General features: G+C 40.3%; 1 protein-coding gene across 2 annotated transcripts in view; it reads left to right on the top strand.

Moving 5' to 3' along the window:
- DNAJC12 (DnaJ heat shock protein family (Hsp40) member C12) overlaps positions 1-6,440 on the top strand; it is a 42,540-nt gene extending 36,100 nt beyond the window's left edge. For both annotated transcript variants that reach the window (XM_061161629.1, XM_061161628.1), the window contains exon 6: positions 5,882-6,440. In XM_061161629.1, coding sequence (XP_061017612.1) covers positions 5,882-5,976 — 95 coding nt within the window. In that variant the 3' untranslated portion in view covers positions 5,977-6,440. The remainder of the gene's footprint in view (positions 1-5,881) is intronic.
- Positions 6,441-24,969: the final 18,529 nt, after the last annotated feature.

Here is a 24,969-nt window from a genome sequence, read left to right as displayed (position 1 = left end):
CCCCCTGCATTGGAAGGCAAAGTCTTAACCACTGGACCACCAGGGAAGTCCCTGTGTTGGGTATTTACTGTGTGCAGTTATTTACATATATTACTTAAAATCTGTTATATTATTTAATATTAATTTTACATGAATTAATTTATTTAATCCTCACTACAAGTAGTATTCTCATTTTACAGATGAGAAAACTGAACCCTCTGGAGGCTGAATAATTTTCTCAAGGTTATCCAGCTTGTATGTGGCAGGGAAGGGGTCTGAGATGAGACAGTTTGACTGCAGAGTCTGCATTCTAAGGCACTGTACTATCCTCAGAAGATACATTATCTGTAGGTAGCTCTGTAGACATCTGACCCACGTATAGATCCACTGAAGCAGGGTATTACAGAGGTTAAACTCTTGGCTCCTAAGCTAACCCACCTGGGTTGACATTCTGTGTTAAGTTGCTTCAGTTGTTGTCCAACTTTTTGTGACCCTACGGACTGTAGCCCTGTAGCCTCCTCTGTCCAGGGGATTCTCCAGGCAAGAATACTGGGGTGGGTTGCCATGCCCCCCTCCAGGGGATCTTCCCAACCCAGGGGTCAAACCCAGGTCTCCTGCATTGCAGGCAGATTCTTTACTGTCTGAGCCATGAGGGAAGCCCCTAACAATCCAGATGCACATGAAAGAGCTCAAGCAGCAAGGGCGAAGTTGGGTGCCAGGTGGTGGTCCAAAGGCCCAGAGCCATGCATGCACCCAGAGGCCCAAAGTCCTTGGCAATAGACACTGAAGGAGACCATGTCAGCTCACTTTCTAGCTCTACCATTTACTATTTATATTACTTGGAATCAAGATTGCTGGGAGAAATATCAATAACCTCAGATATGCAGATGACACCACTCTTATGGCAGAAAGTGAAGAAGAACTAAAGACCCTCTTGATGAAAGTGAAAGAGGAAAGTGAAAAAGCTGGCTTAAAGCTCAACATTCAGAAAACCAAGATCATGGCATCCAGTCCCATCACTTCATGGCAAATAGATGGGGAAACAGTGGAGACAGTGGCTGATTTTATTTTTGGGGGCTCCAAAATCACTGCAGATGGTGATTGCAGCCATGAGATTAAAAGATGCTTACTTCTTGGAAGGAAAGTTATGACCAACCTGGAGAGCATATTAAAAAGCAGAGACATTACTTTGCCAACAAAGGTCCGTCTAGTCAAGGCTATGGTTTTTCCAGTGGTCACGTATGAATATGAGAGTTGGACTATAAAGAAAGCTGAGCACCAAAGAATCGATACTTTTGAATTGTGGTGTTGGAGAAGACTCTTGAGAGTCCCTTGGACTGTAAGGAGATCCAACCAGTCCATCCTAAAGGAGATGAGTCCTGGGTGTTCATTGGAAGGACTGATGTTGAGGCTGAAACTCCAGTACTTTGGCCACCTGATGCAAAAAGCTGACTCATTTGAAAAGACCCTGATGCTGGGAAGGATTGAAGGCAGGAGGAGAAGGGGACGACAGAAGATGAGAAGGTTGGATGGCATCACAGACTCAATGGACATGGGTCTGGATGGACTCTGGGAGTTGGTGATGGACAGAGAGGCCTGGCATGCTGCGGTTCATAGGGTCACAAAGAGTCGGACATGACTGAGCGACTGTAGTGAAGTGAAATGAAAGTTATGTAACTCCTTCACACTTTAGTTTCCTCATCTACAAAACAGAGATCTAAGTGGTACCTTCTTATAGAGTAACCAAGAGGATCAAATGAGGTGATTCATGGAAAATGCTTAGGGCAGTGATTTGCCTATAGCAGGCTCTGGGCAATTGTTAGCTATGCTTATCAATTCTTTGTCTATCTGGCCATCCCATTGTATTTATCTTGTACAGGTATGTTACAAGATACCACACTCTAACTATCCACAACACCCCAGTAGAATTTAGCCTTTAAGTACAATATTGCTTCTGTTTTATGCTTTGGATTTTTGGCCATGTGGGATCTTAGCTCTCCCACCAAGGATCGAACCCACACACTCTGCATCAGAAGGCAAAGTCTTAGTCACTGGACTGCCAGGGAAGTCACTAGCCTATAAGTAGAAGTTTCCTGAATGTTCTCAAACACTTATAAAAAAGAAGGTAATTAGATAGGTTGTGGTGAACTATAGTCTTTCTAGAAATAGTCACTTCTAAACTCTTTGGTGAGAATTTTTACATGCTAATTTCTGGTTGGGAATGAAGATTCTTGGTGCTTCGTTCAGGTGCGTCTGCTGGTTTTCCAAGAGATCCTTTCATAGAGCCAGCAGTCGATTGCATCAGCCTCATAACTGGCAATGGTTATAATATAACAAATGGATCAAAGCAGAAGGCCAGATGTCCCAAGAAGTGTTTCAGGGAAACATACACATATAAACACCCACCCACCCACCACAGTTTGCATATACAGGCAGACACGTGACTGCTTCCCCATTTATCCTTGGAATGTTCAGATCTGTGCTTCCTGAATCTCTAGGCCCTCCCTGTGACTTTTTGTTTCAGATTCAGGCTGTTCTGAGTTCACCAGAATTGAGGGGGTTGATCATGTCAGAGCCTCACACTGAGGTCACACTTAAATCCCTTTCATAAGATTATATAAAATTTTCTCTTTCTTTTAAAAAAAGTTATTTAGATATTTAAAAGCCTCAAAGTAATATGAGCTTATCATTGAAAATTCAAAGAATCAGGACATCCCTGGTGGTCCAATGGTTAAGACTCCCCACTTCCAGGGGGCAGGGGGCTCAGGTCTGATCCCTGGTCTGGGAATTAAGGTCCCACATCTCGAGCAGTGCAGCCAAAAAATAAAAATTGTTTTAAAAATTCAAAGAATCATACATAGACAATAACTTAGTGTCTACACTAGTGTCATTGTTCTCTGCTTCTACTTCCTGAAGTCAACAGTGCAGATGCCCAGGTGTGTCTCCTTCTACACTGGTTCTCTATGTTAACAAAGGCATGCATAAGCATATGTTTGTTTGTGAGGGTTATACTGTCACATTCCCCTCTGTTACACAGTAACTAAGGGTACAGACTCTGTAACCAGAGTCTGGCTTTTTCCACTGCTGAGTTGTGTGACCTTGGGCAAACAAATTAACCTCTCTGTATTTATGTCTTCTTATCTCTCTATAATGGTTAAAATATCAGTGTCTACCTTATAAGGTCTTTTTGAGAAGTAAATAACATATGTAAACTATTTAGACCTGGTACATGGCCAGTGCTTTTTTAGTGTTAGCTTTTATTACTATGGGGTTTCTCCTTAGACCCTTATATTTAGAATGAACTCATTGGTTTTAAAAACTGATACATATTCCATAGTGTAGATATATTGTAATTGACTCTGAACAAGTTGTGATGCCAGTTTTGATACCCTCACGTCATGAAGTATATTATGCTGTGGTTGAGGAAGGAAGTGAAGGGGGTGACAGGGGGAGAGGGTCACTGTTCTGAAAGCTACTCCTGAAGAAGAAGAATTAGGAACTTTTGCTGAAGGCTGCATATACCAGTATTTTCTTAACGTTATTTAAGAGATTATTGGCTGTTCTCAGTAGTGCCTTAAAGTTGCGTTTTCATATGCCAAAGTAAAGTTGCATGCTTATTTATAGTTTCATTTGACTGCAATGAAAATTTTTATAATGTCAGCATTTAAGAAATATTATTCATGTCAGCTTTACTAAGCCCCAAGTGGCTTCCCACATAACTTTTCAGCATTTTTGTTGATTTCCTCAAGCAGTGCATGGTATTTACTTTGAAGTTTGCCTTTTGATGCCTCTTCTGTGATAAACATCCATCAGATATCCCCCATCATTTCCGACTCTTCATTGCAACCAGGAAAAAAAGGAGCACAGCACCTGAAAACCCACACGCGAGACAGTCTAACTTTTACTTTATTTTCATTTAAATATGCAATAAATGTGCCTTCTGATAAATACAGTTCTAGAATCAAGTAGTATTGCATAACATCCTGGAGTCAAAAAAAAAAAAAAAATCAAACATAGCAGATGCTGTTGATGTGCCAACATATCCTCTGGGCATCTGCCTTCCCAGGCATTGCCAACCATACGGCTCCCACCAGAGGGCTTTCACTGGCAGTGAATCTGGTTTGGCAGCAAGTGAGCAGACAGTTAAGTGCCAGGGAGTAAATACCCTGTGGATGTAGCCATCACATAATGAATGTGAGTGGGAGGATACGTTCTCCAACACCTTCATCCCTCAAGTGGAACAACTCCTGAGTTTTATTTTATTTCTTTTAATATTGTCTCCCAGGGCTCCCCAGGGGATCAAACCCTAGTTGTCCAGAGTAGTAATTTCCTGAAAATGTACCTTTTATAGACTTGGCTCCTTTCCCTACTTCCCTACCAGGGTCTCTTGGGATCACCTCTCAAATTAGCCACTTGCATTCTTGTCTGGGGTCTATTTCTGGGTTAACCCAAGTGTGAAAACATATTTTTTAAACTCCAAAAATAACACATATTTAATGTAGAAATGTGAGGAAAATATGGTCAAGCAAAAGGAACAAAATACAATAACTTGTAGTCTTACACTTAGGGAAATATTCATTATTGCTATTTTGGTATATTTTTAAGATATGTTAGTATGCCTAAAATGAAAAGGCTATCACTGAACATATTTTGTGTGTGTGTTTCAATTACAGGTTGTTGGAAACAATTTTCTTTTTGCCTTTTTCCCCAAATGGAAATTCTTCAGATTTTTTCTCTGATAATTCTAAAGAAAGTGCAGATCCTATTTTCCTGGGATAATCACTGTCAATATTCTGTGTATATTTTTCCTGCTAGATATTTAGATAATATTTTAAATATTAGTGGAACTATGTATTATTTATTATTCTGTATTTTAAGTATTTTTCTGTAACCTGTTTCTTATTGGCAATATTTTAAACATAGAAAATAATACAAAGCGTACTTGTTCATTGTAGAAAAATAAGAAAATACAGATGAACAGAAAAAGAGTATAAAGAATGAAAATCTTATATATTCCAACTCTTCAGTAATAGCTACTATCAACATTTAGGAGTAATTCATTGTAGACTTAAAAAAACTTTTATATAAATACCCATGTAAATAATGAATTTATGAATGAGATCATGCTGTCTAAATTATTTCCTAACTACTAGTTACTTAGTAATATATTAGGAACATTTTTCTATGATGATAAATATTAAAAAATTGTTAATGACTATATCAAAGCCTTTTAACCATTTTCCTGTTATTGAAGATTTAGATTGTTTCTTTGAAACATTTATAAATGGTATCACAATAAACACCCTTATAGTTAAACCCTTGGGCACATCATGATTATTTCACTAAGATAAATTTCTAGAAGTAGAATGATTGGTTTAAAGGTTTATACATTTTAATGAGTTTGATAAATATTGCCAAATTACCTGCTAGAAGAATTTTGCCAATTTACCCTTCCTCTAGTAGAGAATGAACATGACCTTTTTTCTAGTTTTCAACAAAGTTGTTTATTCGAATAAAAAAATCTTACTATTATAGAATAAATTATTTGTATTTCCAGGGATTCTTTCCATTGACCTTTTACTTTTGGCAGCTGTTTAAAAGTAGTTTCCAATTTCTTTGCAGATGAATTGTCAAAATTCCTACCACTGGAAGCATCTATAAATATCCTTTTATTCTTAAGCATTTAAACATGTGAAGTCCTCTCACCGATATAAACCAATTCCTGTTCATAAGGATTCAAAAGTCTGCTTATCCATTTATGTAAGATACTAAAAACTGACACCAATGACTTACCCTTATATTTCATTTATTGCTATGAAATCTTATGAACAAGCTGTTTTACTATGATAAGCTTGACTTTTCCTACCTTTGATTTAAAAATATCCCCTTCTCTCTTCTACAGGTTTTGCAGATGTGAACTGTTGGCACCTTCGTTTCCGCTGGTCTGGGGATGCTCCTTCAGAACTCCTGAGGAAATTCAGAAACTATGAAATATGAAATATCCCTGTTCATAGAGGAGAGAGAAAAAGAAAGAAAGAGAGAAAGAGAGAGAGAGAGAGAAGAGAGAGATCATTTCTTGTGCTGCCAACTTGCAGTCTTTCTTCAGATCTTAAAAATGTCATATTTGTGAATTGCTGAGTACCAAATCATTCCTCCATCCTTGAACCCATTCTCTCAATGTGTTTTTTAAATGAGAAAATTTTCAGACTAGTTTCTTTCAATATTGAAGTAAATTAAGGCCCTTAGATCCAGAGTAGATTGTATTATGTGTATTTTCCTGTTAATGTTATTTATAGAGATCTATTAAAAATCAATCCCTGTAGTTAAATATTTCATTGATGTACCATGATCTTTATTAGTGCTGGATATACAAGAAATGTTTTGTGACTCTGAACTTAAAGTGAAATGTGAAATTACTTGTGTAAATTGAATGAAATAAATAATCTTTCCAAAGTTCATAATGAATTTTATATTTAAAAAATTTATTTATTTGGCTGGATCAGGCCTTATCCCTTGGAGAAGGAATGGCAACTCACTCCAATATTTTTGGCTGGAGAATTCCATGGGCAGAGGAACCTGGCAGGCTACAGTCCATGGGGTTGCAGAGTTGGACATGACTGAAGTGACTGATCACGCACATACCTTGGGCCTTAGTTGCATCATGAGAGATCTTTTGTTGCAGCACTCAGATTCTCTAGTTGCGGCAGACGGGCTTTCTAGTTGTGGTGCTTGGGCTTAGTTGCTCTAAGGCATATGGGATCTTAGTTCCCTGACCAGAGATCGAACCTGCCTCCCCTGCATTGTAAGGCTGATCCTTAATCACTAAACCACCAGGCAAGTCCCCATAATGAATTTATAATTCAGTTGTATTTTGAAAATAATTTGAATAAGTATTTCTACTTCAATTTTAATAATTATAAATTTAAAACATTATTCATTTGAGAAAATGTTTTTACAAGATTTCTTTTATTATACAGCAGGTGATGCATTTATAAGCTATATTCTAACTATGAAAATGGACCTATGAGGTAATATGTCCTTTTTAGGTTGGAATTACTAGGTTTATCATGAGTGTAGTTGATGGTCACTTTTTAGTGTGGAAATAAGTGAGTGAAAAATTAAGAAGAAAAATGATTTTAGAGCAGGAGTTCTTTGTTCAAAGCAGAATTTTCACTGTTCTATAGCAAAGTGAAAAAAATAAAAATGTAGGAAGGATTTTTTTAAAGCAAAATAATTCAGAAATTATGTCTTTCCTACCTTTGTGATTTAAAATGTGCTTTCCTTTTATGAAATAGTGTCATAATAGATTGTATTGGTTTGTTGGGATGCCATAACAAAATACCACAGACTGGGTGACTTAAACAATATTTCTCAGGGTTCTGGAGGATAGAAGTCCAAGATCAAGGTGTATGCATATTTGGTTTCTTTTGAGGCCTCTCTCCTTGCCTAGCAGATGGCTGCTTTATCCTCACAAAAGCCTTTCTTCTTATAAGCATCAGTCATATTTGATTAGGACCCCATATTTGAAAGGATGCCTAAAAGCATCTTTTAACTTATCCCTTTAAAGAGCTCATCTCCAAATAAGGTTACATTCTGAGCTACTGGGAGTTGGGACTTCAATAAATGAATTTTAAGGGAACATAATTCAGTACCTAACATAGATGAAAACTTTTTTTTAAACAAATGCAACCCTGTATTGGTTCCCTTAATATTATTTGAAGTTTTGTTGTTTTGTCAAATCCAAAAATCAGGGCCAGCCATTTAAATAATTATTTCTATCAACATTTTACCACTTCAGTAAAATGTGATTTGGCATTGTTATCATATCTACAAGGTTTATCTCAAAAACAGAAAGTAAATTCAAAATAGGTTGTGTATTAAATTAATAAAATGAGCTTTTGGACTATAGTTGCCTGTCATAATGCCTGCCTGGCCCAAGTAGGCACTCGAATAAATACCAGATGGAATAACTGAATTTTTGAATCTAAAGAATCAGGGTTTTAATTTTTTCCTCTTTTTTCACCTAGACTGTCTGATTCACAGCACTGATGACTTTTAATGACTTGTGGAGGGGAAAAACATTCTCACTCCCCCAGTCTGCTCTGCTTTTGTCACAAACATATTTCCCAACTGTTAATAAGACTGAGCATTAGCTCTTGTTTACTTTCCTCTCCTATGATGTTTGAAGCCTCTAAATAAGAAATAGCCTCTAAAGAAATAGTGCCACTTGAATAGGGATTTCAGATAGGTCAGCCTTGTGCTAAGCACTTTATTTACTTGATTCCATCTAACTTAGTAGATCTTTCACATTAAAACAGTTAAGAACTCTCCTCAACTCAAGACTTAATTTTTTTTTTAATTTTTAATTTTTTTTTTCATTTATTTTTATTAGTTGGAGGCTAATTACTTCACAACATTGCAGTGGGTTTTGTCATACATTGACATGAATCAGCCATGGAGTTACATGTATTCCCCATCCCAATCCCCCCTCCCACCTCCCTCTCCACCTGATTCCTCTGGGTCTTCCCAGTGCACCAGGCCCGAGCACTTGTCTCATGCATCCCACCTGGGCTGGTGATCTGTTTCACCATAGATAATATACATGCTGTTCTTTCGAAACATCCCACCCTCACCTTCTCCCACAGAGTCCAAAGATCTGTTCTGTACTTCTGTGTCTCTTTTTCTGTTTTGCATATAGGGTTATCATTACCATCTTTCTAAATTCCATATATATGTGTTAGTATGCTGTAATGTTCTTTATCTTTCTGGCTTACTTCACTCTGTATAATGGGCTCCAGTTTCATCCGTCTCATTAGAACTGATTCAAATGAATTCTTTTTAACAGCTGAGTAATATTCCATGGTGTATATGTACCACAGCTTCCTTATCCATTCATCTGCTGATGGGCATCTAGGTTGCTTCCATGTCCTGGCTATTATAAACAGTGCTGCGATGAACATTGGGGTGCACGTGTCTCTTTCAGATCTGGTTTCCTCAGTGTGTATGCCCAGAAGTGGTATTGCTGGGTCACATGGCAGTTCTATTTCCAGTTTTTTAAGAAATCTCCACACTTGTTCTGCATAGTGGCTGTACTAGTTTGCTTTCCCACCAACAGTGTAAGAGGGTTCCCTTTTCTCCACACCCTCTCCAGTATTTATTGCTTGTAGACTTTTGGATAGCAGCCATCCTGACTGGCGTGTAATGGTACCTCATTGTGTTTTTGATTTGCATTTCTCTGATAATGAGTGATTCAGCTCAAGACTTAAAAAGGAAGGTGACTATACTTTGATAATACAGTCAAAAGAGAGTGTTTCTCTTTGAATAAAAAGTAAGAAGAAAACTGGACAACTTTCCTCAGTAATTTGTTTGAATTCCCCAGTGTTTCCAGCACAATCACAATTGTATGTATGTGTAACAGCACATTCTCAAAGCCACTTATTACTGGATTATGGCTTGAATTCATGGCATAGCAAAATGATTATGAAAAGATAATTTTACATAAAAGTGATTAAGCTCTTAAGTCAGCTCCAAATGGTAAAGATAGTTTCTCTTATATTTGATATTGAATGAGTGAATGAATGAGGCACATATTTCTTGAGCAAATTATGTGATAAATATTGTACTAGCAACTGGGGCTTCCCTGATGGCTTAGTTGGTAAAGAATCCACCTGCAATGCAGGAGACCGTGGTTCAATTCCTGGGTTGGGAAGATCCACTGGAGAAGGGATAGGCTACCCATTCCAGTATTCTGGCCTGGAGAGGAGTCACAAAGAGTCAGATGTGACTGAGCAACTTTCACTTTGTGTAGGATATAAAAATGTTTAAGGTGGTGCGCGTGATAAAGAAACTGCCTGCCAATGCAGGAGATATAAGAGACATAGGTTTGATCCTTGGGTCAGGAAAATCCCCTGGAAAAGGAAATGGCAACCCACTCCAGTATTCTTGTCTAGAGAATCCCACGGACAGAGTTGCCTGGAAGGCTGCAGTCCATGAGTTTGCAGAGTCAGACATGACTGAAACAACTTAGCACACTTAGCACAGTTGATAATTTAGTGAAGTAAGACAGATGTCTGAATATCTTGGAGTTTAAAAGGGGCATGCTGTATTAGTTTAGGTATGTCATGTGATTAGTACATGCCTGGCACATAGTAAGCACCAAGTGTAATATTACTATTCTTACATATTAAACCTTGTGATACTCAGTTAACAGAATTGTGGCCTCTCTCCCTCCTCATTACCTTTCCTCCAATTCTCCATCTCAGAAGCACTTCCAAATATCCTGTGCATTACACACATACATGTGTTTCTGTTCTTTTGTCTACTCAAATGGAAACACTATCCTGTGGCATACCTTTCATTTATTCAGTTTCTATGTCTTGGAGATTTTTCCATGTTTAGTATGTAAGTTCTACCCTTTTTTCCTCCCTTAATCTGCTACATGGTTTCCATTGTGTGAACCATAATTTATTTAATTTGCTCTACTTGAGCCTTTCAGGTTATTTCAATTTTCCCCTGAAACACAAACAGCAATGTAGTGAATAGCTTTACATACAGTTTCTTGTATGTGAAATATACTGTAAGATAAATACTTCTTATTGGAATGGACCAAAGAGTGTATATGTACATTTAGAATTAGATTGGGCTTCCCTGGTGGCTCAGATGGTAAAGAATCCACCTGCAATGTGGGAGACCCTGGGCTGGGAAGGTCCCCTGGAGAACGGAACAGCTACCCACTCTGGTATTCTGGCCTGGAGAATTCCATGGACAGAGGAGCCTGGTAGGCTACAGACCATGGGGTTGCAAAGACATGACTTAGTGATTTTCACACACACATAATTAGATTACCATATAGTTCAGCAAACAACAGATGCAATTTGGTAAGTTGCAGATCTTAGGGCCACTGAATTGTAAAACCCAGAAAATAGTTCATGTTCATTGGGATTCTTGCGTTTAGTCTTTTCCATTCTAGGATAGACTTTATTGAGTACCTCAGTTTGAAGCTTATGGAACAATTTACCAGTCATCTCTGACCCCCTGCCATACCAGGGATTGCCCAAGATATAAAGCAAAAATAAAATCAGAGTATACTTTTCTTCTAGTATCTTCCACAGAGACAGGATGAACTCAGGGTATTCTTTTCAGTGTTATGGCTTCTGGGTGTCCTGAAATGTTGAAATACAATTCTAAAACATTTTTGCTCTTTTAAGTAAAGGGCAACTCAATAGAGCAAATCTTGAAAACTTAGGCAGAATTCACAATTTCCTATGATCCTCAATAGTTCCTAGTCTCCCATGGACATATACCAGCCTGTCAAAAACATGCCCTTTGATGAGCAAATTAGAAACGCAAAAAAAGACTTTGCAGATATTTCTCGTAAAGAGAGAGCTGGATCAGGGGAAGATAAGGTTGCTTTCCCGCTTATGAATTTTCATATCCTTTCTGTGCCCAGATCTGATTGTGGTTACAAGATCAATCATAGCAGCAAGTGTGGATGACTAATGCAGTTATTGAGAGGGGTCTTTAATTTCCTGAAGGCAAACACCATTACCTACCACCTCCATATCACAGACGAGGAGATGCCAGGGCTACTGGGGACTCAGTGATGGAAGAAATTATAAAACTGATGCAATTACTGAGAAAATGATGAAATGTCTCACAAGAAAGGCTTCAATTCCCTTCAATTTCAGGTTTTGTGATATGCCTCAGTGTGGCTGTGTGTTTAGTATTATTCTCAGCTCCCTGTGAAGTCTTACCCTCATGGTGGAGAACATTTTGTATCAGGCAGGTCATTCTCACCCTTTCTCCTCCCACCTCGGCTCTCATGTCTTCCAATGTTTTGTTTGATGACTTTTGTATTAATTAGCAGCCAAGAGTAAATGTTTTCACAGTGGAATCTAGGTTGGGTTGAAGGAGAATTAGATCCTTCTCTGGTTCTAACTTATTGTGAGATTTAGGGCAAATGACTTGAATTCTCTGATCTGTTTTTTTCTCCCTGAGGCTGGAATTAAGAATCTCCCCTTTATTGCACATAGACTCTTGGCTCAGGACCAGGTTCAGAGTTGGCCTGTCCAGGGCTCTGGTAGGGGCCAGGAGGGTGTGGAAACCCAGGGAGTGTGTAGTCCAGAAGAGGAAGTCAAAGATTAGTGAGGACAGGAAAGGCAGAGGAGAATGTTCCTTCTCTGTCATTTTTTCTAATAACTCTTCCTTTCTTACTGTTCATTTAAGTAAAAGGGCAGAGATAGAAAAGGAGAGACTACAATTAAGTATCTATTAATATGTCTATACACACAGCCTCAAACACCTCATTTATTTTTTTTACATTCATTTGAGTTCAATGCCATTCTTGATAGCATCCCATCTCTGAGGACAATGGTGACTTGTTTTCAGAGTATATTAAAGTATTTAAATACTTTCCAGCTCGCTAGACTATCAGGAGAGGTTCTAAAACAGCTAAAATAATAACAACAATAATAATAACTCTTACCTTTACCAGTTTCCAAGGCATTTTCTCATGTATCGTGTTTAAATCTCACAACTAACTCCATTTCCTGGAGGAATTTGTAACTTTTTTTTTTATATCCTAAAACCCACAATAGAATGGAAAACAGATTTTAAAATTTATTTAATTTTGTGTGTGTGTGTGAAATCATTTTTCTCAGTCTTGCAATCTGCCTTGGGAATGTGCACCCGCCGATGTCTGGGTCTCAAACTCAGAGGTTCTTTTTTAATTGGCCTCTATGTCTATGCCAAGGGTGCTGGGTTTTCACAGCTCCAGGTAATACTGAAGTGCCACGTGTTAAGGGCCACGTAGCTTCAATAGGTTACAGATGAAATGGTTAACATCTTGATGGCTCTACCTGCCTACAGGAGATTAGCGTTCTCCCTTCCTGCCACTGGTCATTTTTTTGGGCTCCCCTGGCCCCAGAAGCACTTCATTTGGGCTCCCAACAGGTCTGTGAGAGGCAGTCACCTTCGAAGCCGTTGCCTTCCGCGGTTCTCTCTGGTTTTCACCCCAGCCGAGGAGGCCGCTTGGAGCGCCCCCTGCGGCCGCTGCCGCGCGGTGAGTACCTGCTGGCGGGAAGAAGGGCCTCCTGGGGGGCCTGTTCCGGAAGCTCGTTCTCTCTAGGCTCGTTTTATTATTATTCTTCTTTTTTCCATTTATTTTTATTAGTTGGAGGCTAATTACTCTACAATATTGCAGTGGTTTTTGCCATACATTGACATGAATCAGCCATGGATCTCCATGTGTTCCCCATCCCGATCCCCCCTCCCGCCTCCCTCCTCATCCCATCCCTCTGGGTCATCCCAGTGCACCAGCCCCGAGCACTTGTCTCATGCATCCAACCTGGGCTGGCGATCTGTTTCACACTTGATAATATACATGTTTCGACGGTGTTCTCTCAGATCATCCCACCCTCGCCTTCCCCCATAGAGTCCAAAAGTCTGTTCTGCACATCTGTGTCTCTTTTCCTGTCTTGCATATAGGGTTATCGTTACCATCTTTCTAAATCCCATATATATGCGTTAGTGTACTGTAATGGTCTTTATCTTCCTGGCTTACTTCACTCTGTATAATGGGCTCCAGTTTTATCCATCTCATTAGAACTAGGCTCGTTTTAAACAATTCCTCAGCGGCTGCGACTCGCCCTTGCCTGACTGGGGGCACAGAACCGGCTCCCCCAGACCGTCCTTCCCCTCCTCACCGTGGCCTCACCCCCGTGCCTTTCCTCTGCCAGCTGGAGAGGGGTGGGCGAGGGACGGGCAGGGGAGCCGTGGGCTCGGAGGTCTACGGCTCTTGCTTCAAGAGTGTTTGGACAGAACAGACCGAGGGACACCCCTTCAAGCCTCGACCTCCTCCAACCTTTTTTCCAGTCTCAAGCTCTGGGATCAGTTATTCGGCTATCCTCAGCCGCCAGGACATGCTAACACCATGTTTTTGAGCTTAACTCCTTATTACCGATCAACCGTGAGCTCCCGGATACCTCAGAATTTTCCCACTGAGATGGAGGTTGTCTCCAGCCGCCTGGCCAACAGGGATCTGCGGGCCTCCTTCACCTCTGTCTCTCTGGGCCCGTATTTCCACCACGAAGGATATGGCTCTGGAGAACTTGGGACACTATTTTCCGGCAGTTGGCTGAGGAGAAGCACGAGGGTGAGCCTCTCTTAAAAATGCAAAACCAGCGGCAGTAGCCACTCGCAGGAGTCGGGTAAACCCAGGACTGTGTGGAAGCCGCCATTCCGATGGTCTGCCCGCGGGGACTCCCACCTCTGTGACTTCTCCGCGAGCGGCTTCCTAGACAAGCAGGTGAAACTCATCAAGAAAATGGGGAGCTACCTGACCAACCTCCACAGGCTGGCTGGTTCCCAGGCGGGGCAGGGCGAGTATCTCTTCCAAAGGCTCACCCCCAGCATGACTGGTAGCCCCCGAAGCCCAGCGGCCTTTGGGGAGCCCCTCTGGTGAAGGGGCTTCTGCCTGAAGCCCCTCTCTGCAGCCACTAAGCAGCTTTTAAGCACTCTGGAGCTCTGTCCCAAGCCTTGGACCATAGGGAAATGGTAAAGCTTTTTGCAGAAAAAACAGAAGGAAAGGAAAGAAAAAAAGCCTGCATGAAGGTTATTTACCAGATCATACTTAAAGAGAAATGATTAGCTGTGTGGCCTCAGGCAAGTCCTTTACTTCTCTGAACCCATTTCCTCTCTTAAAATGAGATGTGGAAGGAAAGCAGGAAAATTGGGAATCCAAAGTAAACTGTTCTGCTTTTGATTCTTATCTTCCAGTTTAAATTCAAGGAATTACGAAGTCTTTACATCAAGGCAGGGACAGAATACTGGGCAACATCCATGGTGACATCATCCATGGTGAGAAATGCGTGGTTAAGAAGGTCGCTCTGGAGACAGAAGTTACCTTCACAGTAAGCTTAGGTAAGTTCATTACCCTCCCTGTGCCTGAGTTTCCTCATCAGTAAAATGGGATAATAACTAATATCAAACACAAATATTAACTATTAATAGTAATGACTGGGGAAGAAAATCAGAGAGTGACTAAAAAGATATTTTTCCAACACCATCCCATTCCTTTGGTAGTCCAGCATCACCCAGCTGCTTGTTACAAATGCAAACTATTGGACCTCACCCCAAACCTACTCAGTCAGAAACTATGAGGGGCAAGGCCTAGGAATATGTTTTGGAATCTTTCTGGAATCTTCAGGTACATGCTAAAGTTTGAGCATCACCATTCTAAAATCTTCCTTCCCAAAGTGTGGACCAAACCCCAGAATCACTGGCATCATCTGTGAACTTATTAGATAGACAGTCAGAATCTTGGGCTTCACTCTGGAGCTGCTAAATTATAATCTGTGTTTTAATAAGATCAGCAGTTTTTTTTTTTTTTTTTTTTGGCCACACCAAGCAACTCGTGGGATGTTCGTTTCCTGACCAGAAATTGAACCCATGCCCTCAGCAGTGAGAGCTCAGAGTCCTAACCACTGCACTGCCGGAGTTTTCTTGCTCCCCAATGCCCCCTCCCTCCCTAGGGTATTTCTATGCAAGTTAAATCTCAAGAAGCTCTGCCCTAGAACTGCATCTCTAATACAGTAGTCACTGGCCATTAAAATTAAATTAATTAAAATGAATAACATTAGAAATGCAATTCTTCAGTCACACTAGCCATATTTCAAGTGCATAAGGGCCACATGTGGCTAGTAATTACAGTATTACAGTATTGGACACTGCAGATTATAGAACATTTCCATCATCTCAGAATGTTCTATTGGACAGTGATGCTCTAGAATAATTATTGTTATGTAATTATTATTATTTTTTGTAGCCACAGAGCATCTAGATGAAGCAGATTACCTGGGACAAGGGTGACAGACTCTAAAACTCAAGTAAGTGACGTAAATGGATGAAGCAGACCAATTATAAGAGAATCAAGAGCACAAGTGCAATGGTAAATGGCCAGTGATACTCCAGGTCCGTGGCGGGACTCCAATTGGGAGTGCTGGAGACTGTGGTAACTTGAGAAAAGCATATTTGGATTCAGCCAATGTTGCCATGGAAGAGGCTAAGCCTAGGCTAGGATAATTGTTTCATTTTTGTTTAAAAAGCTAGGCATCTGGATTTTACGTGATTCATAAATTTTGATTACTAGCCACACATGGCTCTTATGCACTTGAAATATAGCTAGTGTGACTGAGGAACTGCATTTCTAATATTATTTCACTTTAATTAACTTTAAGTCAAAATTTAAAAAATGTTGTGCTTGCCTGGTGGTTTAGTGGCTTCCGTGGTGGTCCTGTGGCTAAGACTCTGCACTCCCTATGCTGAAGGCCTGGGTTCAATCCCATATGCTGCAGCTAAAAGATCCCACATGCCACAACAAAGATCGTAGGTCCTGCGTGTACCTCGACTAAGACCTGGTGCAGCCAAATAAATAAAAATTAATATTAAAAAAAGATGAATTCAGTTCTGAGGATCCAAGTACAGCATGGTGATTATAGTTGATAATACTGTTTTATATACTTGAAAGTATATGAGAGTAGATCTTACATGTTCTCACCACAAAAAGGAACTGGCAGTTGTGTGAATTGATGGAGGTATAAGCTAATGGCATGATGTAATCATTTTGCAGTGTGTAAATGTATCCAGTCAACTCTTTGTACACCTTAAACTTTCACAATGTTATACATCAGTTATATTCAGTAAAGCTGGAAAAAAAAAGGGAAAGGGGAATTTGGATGGAGACACGCAGGGGAAATGCCATGTGATTGGCAAAGGCAGAGACTAGAGTGGTACAACTGCAAACCAAGAAACACCAAGGATTGATGGCTATCCCCAGACTAGACAGAGGCAAGGAAGGATTCTCATCTGACGTCGCTTCAGAGGGAGCATGATCCTAATAACACCTTGATTTCTGGCCTCCGGGACCACGGGACAATAAATGTTTTTGTTGGCTCAAGTTACCTACTCTCTGGTTCTTTGTTTTCGCATCCCTAGGAAGCGAATGCATTCCATACTAAAAAGTCAAAAGAGTAAATCTATAAATTAAACTCTTCCTGTCTTTGCTGCTTTTTTCTACCACAACATAATCTAAACATCTTCGGTATATGTTCATCTTGGGTACGATCTTCTGTTGCTTTGAATAAGGAGAATGACGGAGAACTGAAAATCTAAAAAAGAGGGAGAGCTTGAGGTGGAGGTAAGGAGGGCGGTGTTAGAAATCTAGACAAATGCATACACTGTCTTACCAATCAACACAGCCCCATGAGACAGCGTTGAATTTCCTCAACAAGCCATGCTCCTCTGGGCCATTGTTAGTTCCTTCGTGGGAATCACAGATGTGGCTTTTGGTCTTGGAGCTGCCATTTACTAACTCAGAAACATTGGGCAAACCATTATATACAGATAATTTAGTGAGTTGGCCAAATAATTTGTTTGGGTTTTTTAGAAAATGTTATGGAAAAAATCTGAACGAACTTTTTGGCCAACCGAATATTTTTCTCCTCAGTAAAGTGAGGGAGCTGGGTTACACCAGGAAGCCTCCCTTGCTTGCCCTGCACTGAACAGCCTCTGAACCAGTCTGCACCTGCTATAGCGTGTATCCTTGCTCGTTCTTGGTTATTGCCTATCTCTGCCACAAGACTGTGAGCTCCTTGAAGCAGGGACTATCTTGTTCACCACCAGATCTCGTTGAGCCCCTGACCTCACACACAGCAGATCAACAATAAGTAATCTGTTACAACAACACCGTATTTATGATAATCCTGTACAAACCTATGGTAAAAAATTTCTTTTAGAGCGCTAGAGGGAAAAAAAATCTGTGTGCATGTAACTGTTTAACTCTTTACTGTGAGTGCTGCCAGGGACTGCTCTTCCATTTTCTATTTGGCAATCAGTCTCTGAGAGCCCCCCTCCCCGCGGTGGCTTCCACCTCACTGAGCTCTGACTTATTTGTGCATTTGGTACGGTGCCCAAAGCTGTGCTGAGGACAACTAAAGTGCTTGCCCAGGGTAGATTTTTGTATATATGTGTATGTGTGCTTGATGTTTTGTGCTTTTCAATGATGAGAGTAAAGCCTTACGACTAGTGTCAGAGAGGAAACAAGTGACACAGTACTGGAGGTGTTTAACAAGGGTTTGGAAACAAGGATTTTTCCTTTGCTCAAGGGAAGACACCAGAACTGTAGATATGCATGTATACCTGAAGCCCTAAAGAAAAACGAGCCAAGGAGAGCACTTCAAACACAGGAGGTTGGTTTCTGCAATGAGTATCAAATGAAATCTTTCCTTCGGAGTGATTTGTTTTCAGGATAAAGAGGAATTTCACGATGCACAGTTACTGTGTGAAAAATGTATAATGTGGTCTTCAGCAATTTTTGCAGAGTGATAGACACATCAAGGTGTTGGCATTTTGGTGAACTAGTTTTACAAAAAGCATGGCTGTTTCTTCACAAGGTGATTTCTAAAATCTTTTCTGTTCTAAATTTCTATGCTTAGATCTGAGTAGGTTTTTTTCCTACTTTCAGAATTATTCAAAGTAGGTTTTATCCAAGCTAAAATTTTATAGAAGATGTGAGAAGAAAATGATGGGCTTTCCTGGTAGCTCAGCTGGTAAAGATGTGAGAAGAAAATGTAAAGACTTCTTCCCGGGGACCAATATATTCACATCCTCCCCTAAAACAAAAGCTTAAGATCTATAAGCTTGCATTGCCATTCCTTAGATGGCCACAAGATGGCAGCCTTGGGCCAGGAGTAAGAGACAGGTCCGCGCGCCCCCCGCCCCAAATGTTTTTGCTAGTCACTTTCAAGCATCGGAGAAGGAAATGGCAACCCATACCAGTGTTCTTGCCTGGAGAATCCTGGGGACGGAGGAGCCTGGTGGGTTGCAGTCTATGCGGTCGCACAGAGTCGGACACGACTGCAGCGACTTAGCAGCAGCAGCAGCGCTGTTGGAAAAGACGCCAGATTTGGTTGTTTCTTTGCTTCTGCACCTCTGCAGTGTGGTTAGCTGGTATCCTTGTCCACCACTGACATTTCATGAATAAAACCTAAAAGAAATCTTAAACAATCCTGCAATTTTGAAAGTTGCTCTGGCTGTACTTTGACCACCTTCTCCACTCAAGTCTGGCCTTATTTGCAGTTTCCTCCACATTGACACTTTTGGAGAATGGGCCCAGAGGGAGCTCTTAATGGACTATACTCCCCAATCTCCCCACTTCTAGCCTCTTTTCTGCATCTATAGTGAGTATTTTCAATACAAATTTACTTCCTGTCTCAAGGATCTATGCCACTGTTTTTTGGTCATTAGACTCCTCTCCTTCTCAATCACTTAAAAACAGTGTAGATTCCTGGGGTCACCTCATATCTACTAAATCTGAATCTCCAACAATGAGGTGCAAGGGTCGTGAATTTAGTAATCCGTCATAGGTGATTCGTCTACTTTTTGAGAATCTCTGATATAATAAGAAACCCTTCACTGCCCTGGATTCTGGTGGGTCAAGGAAGATATTTCTTCAAATAACCGTGAAGTAAGGAAAGAGAGAAGATGATTGATGATGATGATAATAATATCATCTATGCCATAATAGACCCATATATATCTCAGAATCAGTCAGTCAAGGCCAGTATCTCCGGGGATGGATGCTGGATCATCATATTTCTGTTCTAGAAAGTAACACGGTTGGCTACTGCAGTCATTCAGACTGAATTTAGTTTTGCAAAAGTTCTTTCAAGCGGTGAAACAAGGGGCAAGAAGGGTACTAGGGGAGAGGTGGATATATCTTGTAATCCAGTAGAATTAATGATAAACTTCCCAGAAAAGTAGATGTTAAGACCATAAACACTCAACTTGAAATTCATTAGCCTCTTTCCTTTGAAATTACTGTCTTATCACCATGACACTCAATTGTTTTCAGTGAGGATTCCTCCAAGAGTCAATTTCAGCAGCAGTTTTAGGGACTGGTAGCTGATTCAGTATAAAGTCAGAAACTGAGCAGCAAGTATAACTAGTAAATAAATATACAGTAAAATATAGAGACTGTAATAGTAATCAAAGAAAAGCAGATTAATAAAAATGAATAGCATGCTACCCGAATTAGCAAAACCAAGTTGCAAGTGATAACATTCAATGTAGATAAGGATTTTATGATTTCAGCTTTCTTATGCATCACTGTAGCACTAGAAATTGGCACAATTCTTTAGCAATATAATTTAGAAATATGTATTTGCAGCCATAAAAGTGTTCATATCCTTAGCTTCAATATTCTCAGTTCTTGGAGACGTAGATCCTAAAGAAATAAAATAAAATATGGAAAAAAACTTCTATCACAGAGATGTACATTACATTATTTAACATTGCTGTTTAGCAAAAATTAAAAAGGGAAGCAGCCACAGTGTATCATTGCTTCATTAAATTTGATGCAGCTACTGTTTAGTTTATTACAGAGACATTAAAAATCATGATTATGAAGACAAAGGAGAGCAAAATCCTTATGAAATAATTTAATGAAAAATATAAAATATACTATTCTTATGAAAGAAGCAACAGGCCTCAAATGAAGTTGTGTGTGCTAAGCCCACATCACCAAACTGACACTTAGAACCTAACCTAGTTGTAGTTTCAGTCTCTCCCAGGAATGTAGTTTTAACTGCTCAGTTTGGAATTTTCTGGTCAGCAGCAGTGAGGTCATCTGCCACAGGAGACTTTTCCATCCTCCAAAGGAAGATGAGGTTACCCAGTCTTTCCTTATCTCTTCCCCCTTTTGCCTATAAAAATGTTCCATCTTATATAGCTTCTCAGAGCACCTTTCTCTTTGCTAGATAGGTTGCTGGCCAATTCATGAATTGTTCAACAAAGTCAATTAGGTCTTTAAAATGTACTTGGTTGAATTTTGTTTTTTAATATTATATTAAATTACTGTAGTCTCTCCCATCAGGAAGCTTCCATAAGCCTTTTATCCTTATCCACCAGGGGGCAGACACAGTGAAAACCACAATCACAGAAAACTAATCCAGTTGATCTCATGGACCACAGCCTTGTCTATGAGTCATGCCATGTAGGGCCACCCATGATGGATGGGTCATGGTGGAGAGTTTTGACAAAACGTGGTCCACAGAGAAGGGCAAGGCAAACCACTTCAGTATTCTAGCCTTGAGAACCCCGTAAACAGTATAAAAAGGCAAAAAGGTATGACACTGAAAGATGAACTCCCCAGGTTGGTAGGTGCCCAATATGTTACTCGAGAAGAGTGGAGAAATAACTCCAGAAAGAATGAAGAGATGGAGCCAAAGTGAAAACAACACCCAGTTGTGGATGTGACTGGTGATGGAAATAAAGTTTGATGCTGTGAAGAGCAATACTGCATAGGAACCTGGAATGTTCCATGAATCAAAGTATATTAGAAGTGGTCAAACAGGAGATGGCAAGAGTGAACATCGATACTTTAGGAATCAGTGAACTAAAATGGACTGGGACGGGCAAATTTAATTCAGATGACCTTTCTATCTACTACTGTGGGCCAGAATCCCTTAGAAGAAAAGTAGTAGCCCTCATAGTCAACAGAAGAGTCTACAATGCAGTACTTGGGTGCAATCTCAAAAATGCAGAATGATCTCTGTTTGTTTTCAAGGTAAACCACTCAATATCCCAGTAATATAAGTCTATGCCCCAACCCACTAATGCTGAAGAGCTGAAGCTGAATGGTTCTATGAAGACCTACAAGACCTTCTAGAATTAACAACCAAAAAAGATGTCCGTTTAATCATAGGGGACTTGAATGCAAAAGTAGAAAGTCAAGAGTTACCTGGAGAAACAGGCAAGTTTGGCCTTGGAGTACAAAATGAAGAAGGGCAAAGGCTAATAGAGTTTTGTCAAGAGAACACACTGGTCATAGCAAACACCCTCTTCCAACAACACAAAAGACAACTCTACATGTGGACATCACCATATGGTCAATACTGAAATCAGATTGATAACATTCTTTGCAGCCAAAGATGGAGAAGCTCTATACAGTCAGCAAAAACGAGACTGGGAGCTGACTGTGGCTCAAATTATGAACTCCTTTTTGCCAAATTCAGACTTAAATTGAAGAAAGTAGGGAAAACCACTAGACCATTCAAGTATGACCTAAATCAAAACCCTTACGATTATACAGTGGAAATGACAAACAGATTCAAAGGATTAGATTTGATAGACAGAGTGCCTGAAGAACTATGGATGGAGGTTCGTGACAATGTACTGGAGGCAGTGATCAAGACCATCCCTGAGAAAAGAAATGCAAAAAGGCAATAGGGTTGTCTGAGGAGGTCTTACAAATAACTGAGAAAAGAAGAGAAGCTGAAGGCAAAGGAGCAAAGGAAGGATATACTCATCCAAATGCAGAGTTCCAAAGAATAGCAAGGAGAGATAAGAAAGCCTTCCTAAGCAATCAATTTAAAGAAATAGAGGAAAACAATGGAATGGGAAAGACTAGAGATCTTTTCAAGAAAATTAGAGATACCAAGGGAACACTTTATGCAAAGATAGGCACAATAAAGGACAGAAACAGAAGATATTAAGAAGAGGTGGCAAGTATACACAGATGAACTATACAAAAAAGATTTTCATGACCCAGATAACCATGATGGTGTGATCACTCACCTAGAGCCAGACATCCTAAAATGCAAAATCAAGTGAGCCTTAGGAAGCATCTCTATGAACAAAGCTAGTGGAGGTGATGGAATCCCAGTTGAACTATTTCAAATCCTAAAAGATGATGCTGTTACAGTGCTGCACTCAATATATCAGCAAATTTGGAAAACCCAGCAGTGACCTCCTTTCCAGGACTGGAAAAGGTCGGTTTTCATTCCATCCCAAAGAAAGGAAATGCCAAAGAATGTTTAAATTACTGCACAGTTGCATTGATCTCACATGCTAGTAAAGTAATGCTCAAAATTCTCCAAGCCAGGCTTCAACAGTACGTGAACTGAGAACTTCCAAATGTTCAAGCTGGGTTTAGAAAAGTCAGAGGAACCAGAGATCAAATTGCCAACATTTGCTGGATCATCAAAAAAGCAAGAGAGTTCCAGAAAAACATCTACTTCTGCTTTATCGATTATGCCAAAGCCTTTGACTGTGTAGATCACAACAAGCTGTGGAAAATTCTTAGAGACGCGAATACCAGACCACTTGACCTGCCTCCTGAGAAATCTGTATGCAGGTCTAGAAGCAACAGTTAGAACCGGACATGGAACAATGGACTGGTTCCAAATTGGGAAAGGAGTACGTCAAGGCTGTATATTGTCACCCTGTTTATTTAAGTTATATGCAGAGTACATCATGTGAAATGCTGGGCTGGATGAAGCACAAGATGGAATCAAGATTGCCAGGAGAAATATCAATAACCTCAGATACGCAGATGACACCACCCTCATGGCAGAAAGTAAAGAGCTAAAGAGCCTCTTGATGAAGGTGAAAGAGGAGAGTGAAAAAGCTGGCTTAAAATTCAACATTCAAAAAAACAAAGTTCATGGCATCCAATCCCATCACTTTATGGCAAATAGATGGGGAAACAATGGAAACAGTGAGAGACTTAATTTTCTTGGGCTCCAAAATCACTACAGATGGTGACTGCAGCCATGAAATTAAAAGATGCTTCCTCCTTGGAAGAAAAGCTATGACTAACCTAAGCAGCATATTAAAAAGCAGAGACATTGCTTTGCCAACAAAGGTCTGTCTAGTCAAAGCTATGATTTTTCCAGTAGTCATGTATGGATGTGAGATTTGGGTCATAAAGAAGACTGAATGCTGAAGAATTGATGCTTTTGAACTGTGGTGTTGGAGAAGACTCTTGAGACTCTCTTGGATGGCAAGGAGGTCACATTAGTCCATCCTAAAGGAAATTAGTCCTGAATATTCATCAGAAGGACTGATGCTGAAGCTGAAGCTCCAATACTTTGGCCACCTGATGAGAAGAACTGGCTCATTGGAAAAGACCCTGATGCTGGGAAAGATTGAAGACAGGAGGAAAAGAGGATGACAGAGGATGAGATGTTTGGATGGCATCACCGACTTGATGGACATGAGTTTGAGCAAGCTCCTGGAGTTGGTGATGGACAGGGAAGCCTGGCATGTTGCAGTCCATGGGGTCGCAGAGTCAGACACGATTGAGCGACTGAACTTAACTGAATGCTGTATTATTTCCTGTGTATCTCTATATGTTTGAAATAGTCAATGATCTAATTTAAAAATTTATTTCTTTTAATTTAGTTATATTTTTGACTGCGCTGGATCTTTGTTGCTGCACATGAGCTTTCTCTAGTTGCCGAGAGTAGAGGCTACCCTCTAGGTGCAGTGTGCGGACTTCACATTGCCATGGCTTCTCGTGTTGCGGGGCACAGGTTCCAGGGTGTGCAGGCTTTAGTAGTTGTGGCACACGTTGAACCTGTGTTCTCCTGCACTAGCAAGTAGATTCTTGCCACTGGACCATTAGGAAGTCCAATGATTTAATTTTAAATACAGTTATGTATTAAACTATGTACAAATAGAACAGGAAGGGAATAGACCATTGTGATCAAGTTGGTGTGTTAAGGTGCTTGGTTAGGAATAATTACTTTTCTTTTCTCTGTTTTCCAAGTTTTACGTAAAGCAGAGTCCTGCTATCTCCTTTTGCCCCTTTGGGCCCACTCTCTGCTCCGTTTCTAGCTACACAGCCTGACTAGAGGCGTTTGGACCACGGGGAGGCCCACTCAGGGTGTGGAGGGAGGCAGGAGAGTGAGCAGGTTCAGCTCTCTGCCTTCAGGATCGCTGTGGACCCCTTAGGGACAGTCCTCTCCTCAGAACTCCCTTCTGAGTTCTGGTGGCCGTTCCCTCTCCTCATAAAAGGCACAATGAGAAAACTGTAAGTTTCAGTTTTATCTGGGGACTCAGTAAGGACTACAACCCGGGAGACCGCCTTTCAGAGAGCTCTGAGGAACTGCTCTGAGGATGTAAGGGCAGAGGTGAGTATATACATGATTT

This window comes from Dama dama, chromosome 15 (genome assembly GCF_033118175.1).
Source record: "Dama dama isolate Ldn47 chromosome 15, ASM3311817v1, whole genome shotgun sequence".
NCBI classification, from domain to species: Eukaryota; Metazoa; Chordata; class Mammalia; order Artiodactyla; family Cervidae; genus Dama; species Dama dama.
The sequence above is the reverse complement of the archived record's forward strand: the minus strand, read 5'-3'. Positions and strand labels throughout refer to the sequence as shown.